Source organism: Haemorhous mexicanus, chromosome 18 (genome assembly GCF_027477595.1).
Source record: "Haemorhous mexicanus isolate bHaeMex1 chromosome 18, bHaeMex1.pri, whole genome shotgun sequence".
Lineage (NCBI taxonomy): Eukaryota > Metazoa > Chordata > Aves > Passeriformes > Fringillidae > Haemorhous > Haemorhous mexicanus.
This window is the reverse complement of record NC_082358.1, coordinates 5,146,572-5,160,185: the sequence shown is the minus strand read 5'-3', so window position 1 is coordinate 5,160,185 and position 13,614 is coordinate 5,146,572. Positions and strand designations below refer to the sequence as shown.

The window sequence follows — 13,614 nt, the reverse complement described above, 5'->3', positions numbered from 1 at the left end:
TGCCCATCACTCATGTGGAACAGTTATTTATTCTGCCTTAATTTAAAAGCTGGTGTATTCATTGAATGTCACTTCCCACATTTTTTTTAAGCTGTTCTGTGCTGTTGCTGGGGGGAGGAGAGGGGGCTCAGAGCAACACGGGGATAAACAAGGGGCTTCCTAAAAGTTGTGTGATGCTTGTGCTGTGGGGAACCTTGTGCTGGTATCACTGTGTGTTTTGTTGGTTTTTTTTTTGTTTGTTTGTTTTATCAGGCTCTATTTTGTGTATGCTGAAGTCATTGGAAATATGACATGGTTTATATTAAAGTTGCAAACACTCGTGCTTCTCTGGCTGTCCTGGATATAAGAGGGGAAGGAGGCTGCTTGCCTTCTGCTGGGGCTGAGAGCACGGGGCTGCACGCAGAAAGTGACTGACACTGCTCGGTTTAAATTAAAGAGAAATTCCCTAATTTAAGCACGAACAGAATCGTGGAAGGGTTGAGGATCTTAAAGGCCAGGGCCAGGGACACCTTCTCCTCTTCCAGGCTGCTCCAAACCTCATCCAGCCTGGCCTTGGACTTCCCTTCCAGGGATGGGGCAGCCACAGCTTCTCTGGCCAACCTGTGCCAGGGCCTCCCCACGCTCACAGGGAAGAACCTGCAGCTATCAGGATTGGGATTTCAGACATAAGCAAAATCAGAGGCCTAGAAATGTCAAGAGGGGTTCAGGACACCGGGACAGCGACCAGCCCGACAGGCGCGGACTGGGGCTGAGGGAGGGCGGGAGCGCACCGCCTTGTCCCCGCCCCTCCCACCCCCCGCCCTCCGCAGTGGTACCGCCCTGTCCCTTTCCCTAGCGGGGAGTGGAGCGAACCACTGCGGCGACCTCTGCACTCGAGAGGGGGGGAAACACCGGCCGCGCATGCGTCCGGTCGGAGCGTTGCTAGGGCGCGCGTGGTGACGGCGGCACGGCGGGGCCTCGTTGGGGACCCGCGGGCTGCCGGAGCGCTGGCGCTTGCCCGCTGCTCCCCAGAGCCCTCCGGCAGCCCCGGGGGAGCCTATGGAGAGCGGCCCGCGCAATGCCATAGTGTTCAACGCCTCCAAGGGCGAGAGCTTCACGCTGGCCGGTGGCTACAAGGCCCTGCGGAAGAGGCTGCGCGGCAGCTGGAAGGTGCAGAGGTGAGGGGCGGCTCCCGGGGCACGGCGAGGCCCCGGCGGGCGTGTGTGGGCCGCGCTGGGCACCCGAGTGGCCTTTGGGGGTGTATGTCGTGAGCTGAGGTCGCTCTCTCGTGTTGATTGCGCCCTCTTGCATCTTCTGCCCCTGTGGGATGCTGTGCGTGGTTCTTGGGAGCTACAGCTCACCTGTAGGAGCTGGAGTGTTAAGTTGTGAGGATGAAGCTCTTCTTGCAGGTTTGTGGGTCTGTCTCGATTTGGAGTTTGGGACAAAAAGAAAATAGGGTTTTTGTAGATGGTACTGCTTATCTGACTGCTGTAAAATATGGCATGAGCTGTTTGAGAGAGGATATCAGGGCAAGGTTCTTCCCCCAGAGGGTGCTGGCACTGCCCAGGGAATGGGCACGGCCCCGAGGCTGCCAGAGCTCCAGGAGGGTTTGAACACCATTCCCAGGGATGCCCAGGGTGGGGCTGTTGGGGTGTCTATGCAGGGACAGGATCTGGGCTCCATGGTCCCAGTGGGTCCCTTCCACCTCATCTTATTATTTGAAATGTGGCCAGACCAAAAAGAAGAAAAACAAAAAGAATGGGAAGCTCCTCAGGTGCAAAGTTTAATAGCAGCTGTGACAGCTTGCAGCAGTTCTGGAGCTGCCACAGTACCTTGTCAGAGGAGTGTTACTGTTTAGCTGGTTGGCATTTGTAAGGATTATTTTTGCTCAAGTTGTCAACTTTAAACCCAGATAAAAGGATGCGAAGTGACTGAAGTGATTTGCTTTGTGTTCATTTGCCAGTCCTTTATAAAAAGAACAAAAGGAAAAAGTTGTGGTTCAGGAGTGTATCCAAGAATAATGTGTGTCTTTATTAATCTATTCATAGCTTAAAAGATGAAATCACTTCTGAGAGGTTGTTTGGGGTGAAATTGTGGATTACAGCAGGACCAAGAGAGAAGTTCAGTGCTGATGAGGTAAGAAGTCAATAATTGTTTTCAAGTTAGTTATGTTTTAAAATTTGCTTAAGTAGAAAAGAACAAGACAGAAGATTATGCATTTCTCTCCCCTCATCTCAATATAACTTCATACAGTTTTGTGTGTTTTTTTTCTGGATTTTTTTCTCATGTTTGTTTGTTTTTTTCTGGATCTTTGTTGATTTCTAGTTTTCCGTTCTGAAGAAATTCCTGGAGGATGGTGGGGCCATCCTGGTGATGCTGAGAGAAGGTGGAGAGTCCCGGAATGGCACAAATATTAACTTTTTGTTAGAAGAATATGGGATCATTTTCAATAATGGTAATGTGGTTCACCTCAACCATTAGTCATCAATTTGAAAATTGAAAAGAGCAGCTTCAGCCTTTGTGGATACAAGCCAAGCAGATCCTTCTCGCAAAGTACCTTTTGATATAAAAGATTTTTTCCTTTAAATCTGCATGCACATGGCAAGGTAATATTGGAGCACAGCAAAGGCTTTCCATGGACAGAATACATGGGCAATTTGGCCATTTCCATTCCTCTGCTGTAGTTGTTAGTTTTAATTTACTAAAAAAAAAAAATTATGGAAATTTCTTGATTTAACAGCCATTATTTTAAAAGTGTTTCTACACATTTTAAAGGGTTAAATCGCTTGATGGTCACGCTGAATAAGAAATGCCACTTTTCTTTAGCAAACCAATAAAATGTCACTCATTAGTTTTGTGCTGCCAGTGTGGAAAAAACCCCAACAACCCAAGGCAGTGTACATAAAATATTTGGGGTCTTTGGTGGCTTTTCTAGACTATGCCTTTTTTTTGCATCAGTAGGACTCAGTTCATCAAGTGTTTGGAAGATGTATAAGAAAATAGAGTTGTAAAAGTTGATAAAGGCTGTTTTAACTGGATCATCTTTTTGTCTCTTTTGCTTTCAGAAGATGGTGATGTGCTTAACTTTTTGTATTCTTTTTTTTAAATTTGCAAACATATTCCTATACTAAATCTATTCTGTCCAAAAGGAAACAGTAGTGAAGGCTGATTTCAGTTCTTTTGGTAACCAAATGCCAGATTTGTGGTGTTAAAAGCAAATACCCAGGGAATCCAAGAGCTAAACTAATTTTTCTTTGCTAAAGCTAATACACTGATCAGCTAAGATGTCAATTTCTCTTTTTTTTTCCTTTTTTCAAGATGCTGTAGTAAGAAATGTGTATTACAAGTACCACCACCCAAAAGAAGCACTAATCTCTGATGGAGTTTTGAACAGGTGGATATTTGGGGTATGTGAATCTTCACAGTAAACTCTTGTAAACTGGATTGTTTCAGTAAGGTTTGTTTTAATATCTCGTAGGGCAATCAGTGAAGCTGCAAAGAAAACAGTGCTTGAGACAACAGATGAAGATGGAAGGGGCCATGACTCACAGTAAGTGTTTTCTCTGAGGAAACTGATGTGAAAGTGTGTAGAGCACCTCAGAATTGGCAGGTTTGTGATTAGCAGCAGTACACTGTGCTTATGGTGAGGCTTTCTAATGCATTTCTTGTGTTCTTGTGCTTCTTAGGTTATATCTGGAAAGGAGAATCTGTTTAGTAGAGCTTGGTAACCTCTGAAGGAGCAGGAGGGATAGGTTTGGAAAGGAATTACTGTTCTCATGAGCAGATCTTGTTTGCCTCTAGTCTAAGGGTTTCAGTTTGAGTTCTGTGAATCTGTCCAGCCTGCCTGGTGCATGCAGGTGCTCATGAAATTCCTGTATTTCCTACAGAGCTCTCACCTTTGTTTACCCTTTTGGAGCCACACTGAATGTGATGAAACCAGCAGTGGCAATCCTGTCCACAGGGTCTGTCTGCTTCCCACTCAACAGGCCTATCCTGGCTTTCTATCAGCATGAGGTATGAGCTGCCTGGGGCCCTCCCTGCATTCCCCCTGCCCCACACAAAAATTGTGAGTGGCTCTTTTGGGGGTACTTACAAACCCACCTCAGTTTTTGATGCATCTGTAAACTCCAGATGAGCCCACTGACTCCTGACTTTTTTTATAGTAAACTTCTTTGCATGGGGTTCAGAGGAGAGTTAATGAGGTGTTCAGCAAAAATTACATATTTTTGACTGACTGGTGGATGTCTTTAATTCTTTAAAGTTTTGGGGGTTTTCTGCTGTTTTAGTAATAATTTATTTAATAATATTATCATTAGCTCTGTAAGTACAGCATATTAAATTCCAAGGTTCTCACCTTGGAACCAGTAGATTTTTCATATGTTGTTTTACTCATCCAGCCCTGTTAATTTATTAAAATATATTCAGAAATTTAGTAGTAAGGAGTTACAAGCACAGGATTGATATTGTTAATGGATGTGAACAAGTTGACACAGTTTTTTACGATGTAGACAAGTAATGCAATGCAATAACAATTGCCTCTAAAACTGTGATTTGGAAGGAATTTTTGCTATATTGTATTCTTTGTTGGTAGAGTAAAGGTGGAAAGATGGCAGCCCTGGGATCTTCCCACATGTTCAATGACCAGTATTTAGATAAAGAAGAAAATGGTAAGATCATGGTAAGTAGGAATTTTTTGGGAGTTGTTTTTTTTCTTGTCTTTAAAAACACCTGGTTGTATCTTCACAACGTTTGTAAAGCACTCCAGACTCAGCTTCATTTTAGAGCAAGACAGCTATGAAATGGATTCAGTATTCAGGGAATTCTCAGCCAATAATAAGAGATATTCTTTGATTTATTATCTTATTTTTAATTTTTCATGGTATGTTGTTTAAGGCTTTAATAGGAATATTTAAGCATAGTATGAGATTTTTTGGATCCTCCTGAAAGTTATTGAATTTTGCCCTTCCCCAGGATGTGCTTTTCCAGTGGCTCACAACATCAGATATCCACTTAAACCAGATGGATATGGAGGACCCTGAGGTAAGAGAGATCCATCACAAGGAGGTAAAGAGCAGTGGGATCAGCACTGGTCTTGGCACACCCTGTGTTTAGCACACAGTGGTTGACAGCAAGATGGGTGCTGCTGTTGTTGCAGAACCTTTATTCATGGTTTAGGATTGAGTAGACAGATGGCTCAGGTGCAAAAATTAATGGTACCACTCAGCCTTAGATTGAGGGGTATTCATCATCAGATATAATTTGTGAAAGTCTCTTTCCAATTTGCCCATGTTTATGAGATGGACTGCTCCAGTGGGATGAGTTTGCACTTCACTCTGAGCCCTGAGACAAGAGGAATGTGCAGGAAGGAAAGGCAGATTTTCTGCATGTGAGCAGGGATCAACCTGTGTGTCAGTTTTAGTTGTATACAAATGCTGTTTTTATTTGGAAATATCTTTATGTGATTAAGTTGTATGCTCTGTGTGCATAAAAGACAGCAGTTTTGCACAGTTGATTAGTAAGTCTGTTTTAAAGAATTAACAGAAATCCAAATAAAGCACCCGTGAGTTGGGTAGCTTTACAGCTGAGAGAAGAGTTGGGACAGTTACTGATCTAGCGAGCTGCACTGCAAAGGGCCGTACCTGGTAAAGAGTGAAATAATTATTTCTAAGTGAGATTCTAGGTGAGATATGAGGTAGAAAGAGACAATGGGGATGGGGTGGCCATTTCAGATGACAGGGGTATGTATCTGTGTGTCCAGATTTCAGACTACACCGTGCTCCCAGACACCGCCGCGCTCTCCGAACAGCTTCGAGTGTGCCTGCAGGAAGGAGATGAGAACCCCAGAGACTTCACAAAGCTGTTTGATACATCCCTTTATCAGCTGGACACAACTGCCCTCCCTTCAGTTATCAAGTCAGCAGCTGTAATTTTCTTATTACTTATTTATTTATTCCATTTGGTGTTCTGCATTTTCAGTTTGTGCTTAAACTGTGTCTCCTTGAGAGCAGGAAGGACTGAGCATTTTGAATATGGATATACCAGCGAATAGATTTGTACAGCATGGCAATGATGTTTTCTCTTCTTGTCGTAGCTGTAGTTTCTGGCCGTCTTTTCTCCTTTTTTTTCTGACTACATGAGATTCATTGATTTGATATTTTGAGAACTGTCTGCTGTGAAGTTGGGCACTTTCTGGAGTGATAACTGAGAGCTGCTCATTTTTCCACTTTTGAATTACTTGGCATTTACTGAAAACTGCATTTCAGTCACCTTTGCATTTCCCAATAATTGTTTTATCAGCTGTTTTATCAGTTTTACCAGTTTGTGTCACTATCGGTTTTGTCCATCATAACTCCCCTGTTACCCAGATCATGTCTGAACACTTTGAGTAGTGGCAGCTTAACACAGATTCCATAAACTCCACTCTACTGGGGACACTTTTTCTTCTTACTCTGTATTTCTTGTATTTTAACTAGTTGTGAATTCACAGGAGGATCTCCCTTCTGACCCCATAAGAAATACTTTTTTTTAAAAAATAACGTTTGGTTATTGACTTCCTTACAAACTTTTTTTTTTGTAATCCCAGTTCTGCTTGTTTTGTGCTGGATCACTTTCCTTCATCTGTGTTCATCTTGCTAAAAGTCGATTGTAGAATTAAGCTGTGATTTTTTTTTTAGTCACCTTATATACCCACCTATCATTATCTTCCCCTGTCACAACTTTAATTTTCTCACTGTAGAAGTTATTTATTACTGATCTGTGGTTCTCTGAGGTCCTTATAAAATTCACATCCCATTTTTTTGTGCTGTTACAGTGCAAAACTTTGATGCTGGTGTGTTCACAAAAATCCATCTCTATAGCCTGCTAGTGGAAATAGATGTGGTACCACTTTTTTCCTCATACTTGGAATTTTTCTGTGCTGCAGAGCTTATGAAGAACTGAATATGAAACATGAACCTCTCCAACTCATTCAGCCTGAATTTGAGACTCCACTACCTGTCCTTCAGCCAGCTGTGAGTAATTTTCTGGCTTGTTCATTTCAAGGAGAGCCCTTCTCCACGAAGGTTGGACTTGATAATCTTGGATGTCTGTTCCAACCTTAATGAGTCTATTTCATTTGTTTCATGCAAAACCTCTGTATGTCATTTCCATGGTTCTGTAAAAAAAGTAGTGAGAAATGCTGTAGCAATAACTAATCACTTGGAAGTTGACTACACTGCAGGGACTATCTTTTAGGAAAGAGCACTCATTTACACTTCTAATTTATTAAAAGAGCTTCAAAATGTAGTGTGTGGTACCAAAACAGAATCCTTGTGTGATAAGCCTTTGCCTGAGTAGCTGCTCCCAGTCCTGAGAGGTGCTGGCTCAGCCTTCCCAGTGAAAACAGGATGTGGTATTTGAGAAAGCTGTGGTGGTGAAGGTACTGCACTGCCTGCTGCCAGGGAGGAGCCAGTCTGTCCTGCTCTGCCTCCTTCTCCGAGATCCTCAGGGGAAGCAGAAAGTGGAGCATTGGTCTTTTACAGCAGGAGCTGATCAAACTCTAACCAGCAATGTTTGGGCTGACAGCAACAACACGAGCTATGGGGGTGTCAAACTCAGTTCAGAAGGCAGGAATTTCTGAGTATCTGAATTTTGCCATGATTGTTCCATCCTGCTTTACCCTGGCCACTGAGAGAGCATCTCTGGGATCCTTTAGAGCTTCAGGAGTGCAACTGAAAGCGGTGTCTCTTTCATTGCTTTTTAAAAATCCAAGTCCAGCTTGTGACATAAATGGTGCCTGCATGAAACAGAAAGTACTCTGACCAGAACTGATGTCATTATGTTTTCAGGGTGAGCTGTAAGGGCCAATTTAGTTCCTCAGCTCCCAGCCATCACCTGGGTCTCATGGAGCAAAACTGAAACTGCAAATAAGAATGTCTAGTTGTGATGCTGGGTCGCAATTCTGGTATACGTGTGACTAAATTATTTTGGAATGTTCAGTTATTTTTATGACATAAAAATGGAATTTTCAAATGGTGCCCCTTCTTTCCATGGCTTTGGAGTTGCTATTGAGTTGCTATTGTCCTTCAAGTCAAATATAAGTTCAAAACTGTTGTCTTAGAGATCTATAAAGTGTAAGAAAAATATGTGGCAATCAACCATGCTGCTTTTTCTCTCCAAGGTTTTTCCACCTGCTTTCAAAGAATTGCCTCCTCCTGCTCTGGAACTGTTTGACTTGGATGAAACTTTTTCCTCAGAGAAAGCACGTCTTGCAGAGATCACGAACAAATGTAAGTGGAGCAGATTGTTTGCACATTTAAAATAAAAGTCCAATTTCTTTAGGGGAAAATTGTTGTATTTAATTCTAAAGCATGGACCTCATTTAGGAAAATCTAATGCTCTTATCTTGATCTGGGAAATTGAAAGGCTTTGGAAATTAACAGTGCAGTTTTATGTACCATGACATTATATTTTGTCTGTTACATGACATTTTATCACGCTTCTGCCTGCTGTTTCCTATATTGTGCATAAATTGCTTTGTGCACCCTGACTGATAAATTTCACATCTTTTTTATGCTTTGAAGTAAAAAATGTTAAGATTATTCTAAACACGTAAAGATGAGCAGGTACTGGCTGCAGAAATACATTATGGCTAGTCTACTGAGCTTAGTGATGGGACTGAACCTCCCATGATGCCAACAGCAAATGGAGATTCAGAGCAGGTTTTTGGCCAGCTGCTCCAGATGTGTGTGATACTCACCTGCCTTCTTCCCTGGGTGCTTGTTTAGGCACTGACGATGACCTGGAGTTCTACGTGCGGAAATGCGGCGATATCCTGGGAGTGACCAGTGAACTCCCAAAGGACAAGCAAGATGCCAAATATATCCTGGAGCACATCTTCTTCCAAGTGGTTGAGTTTAAGAAACTGAATCAGGTATTTTAATAACAATTACAAGTGAGTAGCTGGTAGTAGCAGCAGCGAGGGTGGTGTATCATTGCAGCAGCTACACTTGTCTCAGACAAGAGGTGATGTAAGACATTAGCTGTGCAATAAATGAGACCTGTGAAGTGTGATCCAGAGTACTTATGGCTGTTAATCTCTATAAAACATGTACTGCTCAATTTATTAAGTCTCTCATTTATTTTAATTGGGGGATTAGTACATGCAAGTGTAGTTTGTAATTGCAGCTAAATCCAGTTCATTACTGGTGCCTCAGTGAGAGCAGGGAGTCCTCAGGAGTGTTCACAGCTCTGGCCAGTGCTGCAGTGCTGAGGTGACCAGCATTGTTCCTCAGGAGCTGCACTGAAATGCATCTGTGCTGAAAGAATTCTTCATAGCAAATTTAATACTTCAGAGTGTGTTTGGAGCATATTGGCAGAGCTGCAGTTTGTGCTAACATGAATCACCTGTTTCACATGTAATCTGTTTAGGCCGAAAATCTTACCCTGTTCTTAAAACTCTTTTTTCTTCTTCTTTTTTTCCTTCCTCTTTCCTTACTTAAGGAACATGATACTGACCCAAGTGAAGCTGGATTCCAGAACAGTACCTGAGACCTGGCTTTCCCCAGTTTGAGATAGACCTTTTAGGGAAAGTATATTTTTCCATTTTTAAAGTCTCTCTTCTCGGTGTATTGATTGGGACTGTCTCAGTAGTTCACTGGATGCTTGGATCATTTATGTGTGGTAGTTCAGATAATTAATGCCTTCTGGGGAACTGCTTGTATTTCACAAGCACTTTCCAAAGAATTTCTTATTTTTCTATTTCTTTATTGAAACTGTAATTTTTTAATATATTAAAAAAATAATATACCAAGAAAATGTGTTTTGGGTCCTTCTTTCTGGCTCCAGGATTCATTTTTTTTGTAGTTAAGTCTTACTATTGGTTCTCCTGGTGTATGTGAAATCCTTAATTGCACTGTGAGAAGGGTTGTTATTTTGGTTTGTGAACTGAGGACAAAAAAAATAGAGCCATAATTTTAACAGGAGCTGCTGAAAATATATTTGTCACCCTGAGGCAGCCTCCTTTTGTCTCTCTGCCAAAGAGAACTAAGGAGAGGTGAGTTTGTTACCGTAGAAAGAAAACATTTCTTCCAAGGGAGGGGAGGATTGAAATTAAGCAATAATGACATTGTTGCAGATTGCTGCCACATAGCAGACTGGAACTACAGAATTTAAAACGAGAGGACAGCATATCGATGAAAACCTTAAGATTTAAGGGATCATTATTAAGAAACTGTGATACTGCACAGAAACTCATGAATATTTTTACTTCTATTTATTTGATATCTAGCTCACTCCCTGAGGTAGTGAGGTCAGTAATGCACAGGAGTGGAAATCCAGGTTAAATTCATTGACCGTGAAATGTTGAAGCTCAATGCACAGCAAAAATAGAATCAAGGAGATCAGTGGTGAGAAAAGATTTGTCAGCATCATCAACACCACACCTCTATTGCAAGGATATATTTTTTATATTAACATGGTAAAATTGCATTATTAAGACTTTTTTGGCTGTCAGTCTGACACTCAAATTGTTAATTCTTCCCCAGTGCAGGCCTTCCATGACTTCTGTGCTTTACCTTGCTCTGCCATGGTTTTTAAAATCAGAGCTGCTTTTTGCAAAGAATCTGTTCATCTTTTTATCCCCCCAAAATATCTTTTATTTTATATTTCTTCATGCTTCACATATCATCTTGGCACAGGTTTTTCTAAAGGAGTGCCCCAAAGCTTTTGCCCAGTTGAGATGGGCTAATAAAATGTTAGCAGAAGTGGTGGTATCTCTTCTTCCACTGCAGCCATTCCCTTTTCATAGCAGCATGTTGGAAATTTTTCATTTATTCTTCTGTTTTCTTTTAAGGCTGTGGTTGTGTTTGTCGCCCAGAGCACTTTGTACATTCCAGCTCCAGATTTACACAACAAGCTTAATCTCTTCTCCTGTGCAGTATCAATCGCAATCAGCCAGCCAGCACAGACTGCAGCTGAACCAACCCCCTGAGTGCTCCTCTTGCTAATTTTAGCTCTGGTTTGTACTCTTCTGGGGTGTTTATACTTCAAACTGTAAATAACTTCTGTTTCCCAGCCCTGTTTCAAGTTGTTTTGTCACCTGTTCCTGATGTTGTAACATGGTTTAAGAAAAGCCATGTGAGCAGCCAGGGGATAACATCAGCTCCCTGTTTTCAGGGTGTCTCTGAGGCCTCTCTGAGCGCTGAAGAACAAATTTTTCTTCACTGAAACAATGTTATTTTTACTAGTGTGAAATACATGTAGCTTATACTTCTCTTTCAAAGCTGTCCCATTGGCCCTCTGGAAGTGTTTAAACTTACTTTGTAACTAGAAACATTTTAGTCACGGGAGTGTGATACATGTAAAATTTATGGCTGACTAACAGAATTTCAAAGGAGTACAAGTAGGTGAGTGCTTTCAAGAGGTGAGGTGAGGCCAGGGTTGGGCACATAGCTAGTGAGGGAGTTTGTATATTAATGAAATTATTGCTGTGATTCATAAAAGTTGGCTACAAGCAACTCTTGCTGCTTTCCCTTTTTGTCTCTGTCCTCTCATGCAGCATAACTCATTACCCCTTAATCTGCCCCTAAAAGAAGACGGGGACAGTATGTTGGTTATTCAGCAAACCATCAATGTCCTGAAAAGGGGTTTTAACAAGTTCCTCCTCCCTTTCTTTGCTGTAAGCAGGGACAGGAGAGGAAAACCAGGATTGCGTGAATGGGGTGAGATCTAACAGGAGAGTGTGAAAAATCTCTAATGGGTGGTTGCGATGGTCTGGGCTCCTTTCCTTCCCTCGGAGCGGGGGTTGGATGTGACAGAGGAAATCGTCCCTGCGCGGTGGCCGGTGCTGGATTCCCGCGGCCCGGACGAGCAGTGACACCGTGCACGAGACAGGCGGGTGCCAGGCCGGGGGTGCCGGGGGGCCGCTCCCCGCAGCCAGGCTGTGCTTTCCCGGTGCGCCAGGAGAGGGATCCGCAGCCCCGGGCGCGGCCCCGCCCGCGCTCCCGGCGGGCAGCGCCGGCCCCGCAGCCATGGCCCCGGGGCTGCAGCCGCGTCCCGCTGCCCTCTCTCTGCCGGGACCCGCCCCGACCCCTCTGCCAGGTAACGGGGGCGGGCGGGGCGGGGGCTCGGGCACGGCCAGCTCGGAGAATCCTGCCCCGGGCGGTGCCGGAGGGGGCCTCGCCCTATGGGGCTGTACCAGCCCTGAGTGTTGAGGGGGCTCAGCTTCAGGCCGGGAGGGCAGCGAGAGCCAGAGACCACCAGCAGAGAGACGTTTGTATCTTTATTGTGCTAATACAAAACAGAGGGATCGGGGCGGAGGAGGAGCCAGCAAGGCTGCGGCTCTTCGGGGTGCCATCACCAGCCCAAACATTCCCCATCACCAGCGTCTCCTCGGCCCCCCTAGGTGGGCAGATTTAGCTTGTCACCAGCTGCTGGCGTCACCACTCAAGCCGCTGGCTCCGTCTTCTGTGCTGCAGCGTGGATCCCTGCTCCTCGCAGGAGGGGCCAGGCGCCCAGCAGCTCCAGCTGGAGCCGGGGCAGCCGCATCACAGAGCCTCATGCAGAAACACAGGGACAGCGTCAGGGTCACTCGGCTGGGTCTCCTGGGTGGCAGACCTGTGGATCAGCATGGGGGGCTTCTTGAAGGCACCAGGCCAAGTCAGGGGAATCACCACAGGGGTCTTCAGGGGTGATGTGGGTGGTTTGGAGCATCCCAGTAAGCTTAACTCCTCAGTGCTGACATTGAGGGATGTGCTGGTATCCATAAAGGATTTTATTGCTGAGATGTCCCACCCAGACGCTGGCACTTTCCCAAGGGCTGAGATGTCTCCAGCCAGCTCAGAGCTCTTGAAGAGCAGGCTCTCCAGTGGTTTGGTGTGCTTGTCCTTCTTGCAAGGTGTCGAGGTGTTCTGTGATGCCACATTTGTCAAGCAGCCATCTCTGCTGGGGTGCTCACAGGACAAACCAGACATCTCAAACGTGGTCTGGCCATGGTGGGCCTTGCAGAGGCAGACAAGACTGAGGTCAGAGATGCTCTGGGTCAGGCTGTGCAGCTCAGTCTTCACACAGCTGCTCAGAGACTCCACCTGCTTGACAACACACAGGGAGCCGCCACTTGCTGCACTGTCCAAGTCCACAGGAACCTCCCAGGTGTCACGTCTGAGCTGCCAGGTGTTGTGTTTGGAAGCACTGCTAGAGTCCCTATAATAGCTCACAACAGGAGAGGAATAGCTATGGCTGGAGGAGCTGGCCAAGGACCCATTTTCCAGGATTTCCTTTCTGGTCAGAATGCTGGTACTGTGCCTCTGGGTGGACAGCATGGTGCAGAATCCAGCAGCTCTATAGCTTAAGGAGAGAGATCAGGATAAACCTGTTACTGTTCACTACTATTCACCAATGGATTACAGACTTACAGTAGCAGGACCACTCTTGGCAAAATCCTCTCTCAGTCTTGCAAGGAGCAGAGCAGGATCTGGGACACGTAGGAGGTCATCCAGCCTATCATCCTTTTCAGGTAAAACAGTTCCACCCCAGCCTGTTAGTTGCTCAGAGGTCATAGCGGCATCTCCCTAAAGTATTTATTTTACCTCAGCCTGTATATCACTACTCTTAGCTTGGTACAGGGGACAGAGGCATTTTATCCTCACTGCTACAGTC

The 13,614-nt window shown here is 44.5% G+C and overlaps 2 protein-coding genes across 2 annotated transcripts; one reads left to right on the top strand and one right to left on the bottom strand.

The window, feature by feature from the left end:
• The first annotated feature begins 895 nt into the window (after positions 1-895).
• On the top strand, positions 896-9,774 carry IFT52 (intraflagellar transport 52). The gene is made up of 13 exons (XM_059862682.1): positions 896-1,157; positions 2,028-2,115; positions 2,305-2,434; positions 3,298-3,373; positions 3,458-3,529; positions 3,867-3,993; positions 4,571-4,657; positions 4,951-5,019; positions 5,738-5,892; positions 6,902-6,989; positions 8,138-8,246; positions 8,745-8,890; positions 9,460-9,774. The coding sequence occupies exons 1-13, from the start codon at positions 1,039-1,041 to the stop codon at positions 9,505-9,507; spliced, it is 1,314 nt and encodes a 437-aa protein (XP_059718665.1). The 5' UTR covers positions 896-1,038; the 3' UTR covers positions 9,508-9,774.
• Positions 9,775-12,361: 2,587 nt separating this feature from the next.
• LOC132335928 (uncharacterized) lies at positions 12,362-13,277 on the bottom strand. Its single transcript, XM_059862915.1, has one exon. It carries the CDS (start codon positions 13,275-13,277, stop codon positions 12,504-12,506), a length of 774 nt encoding a protein of 257 aa, XP_059718898.1. The 3' UTR covers positions 12,362-12,503.
• Between the last annotated feature and the right edge of the window lie 337 nt (positions 13,278-13,614).

Bases quoted from the DNA above. Each gene is read 5' to 3' on its own strand.
- LOC132335928 (XM_059862915.1), bottom strand. From the start codon at position 13,277: ATGCTGTCCACCCAGAGGCACAGTACCAGCATTCTGACCAGAAAGGAA.
- IFT52 (XM_059862682.1), top strand. From the start codon at position 1,039: ATGGAGAGCGGCCCGCGCAATGCCATAGTGTTCAACGCCTCCAAGGGC. The intron at 3,374-3,457 runs GTGGATATTTGG...AATATCTCGTAG, and splicing joins TCTGATGGAGTTTTGAACAG to GGCAATCAGTGAAGCTGCAA. The intron at 4,658-4,950 runs GTAAGTAGGAAT...GCCCTTCCCCAG, and splicing joins AAGAAAATGGTAAGATCATG to GATGTGCTTTTCCAGTGGCT.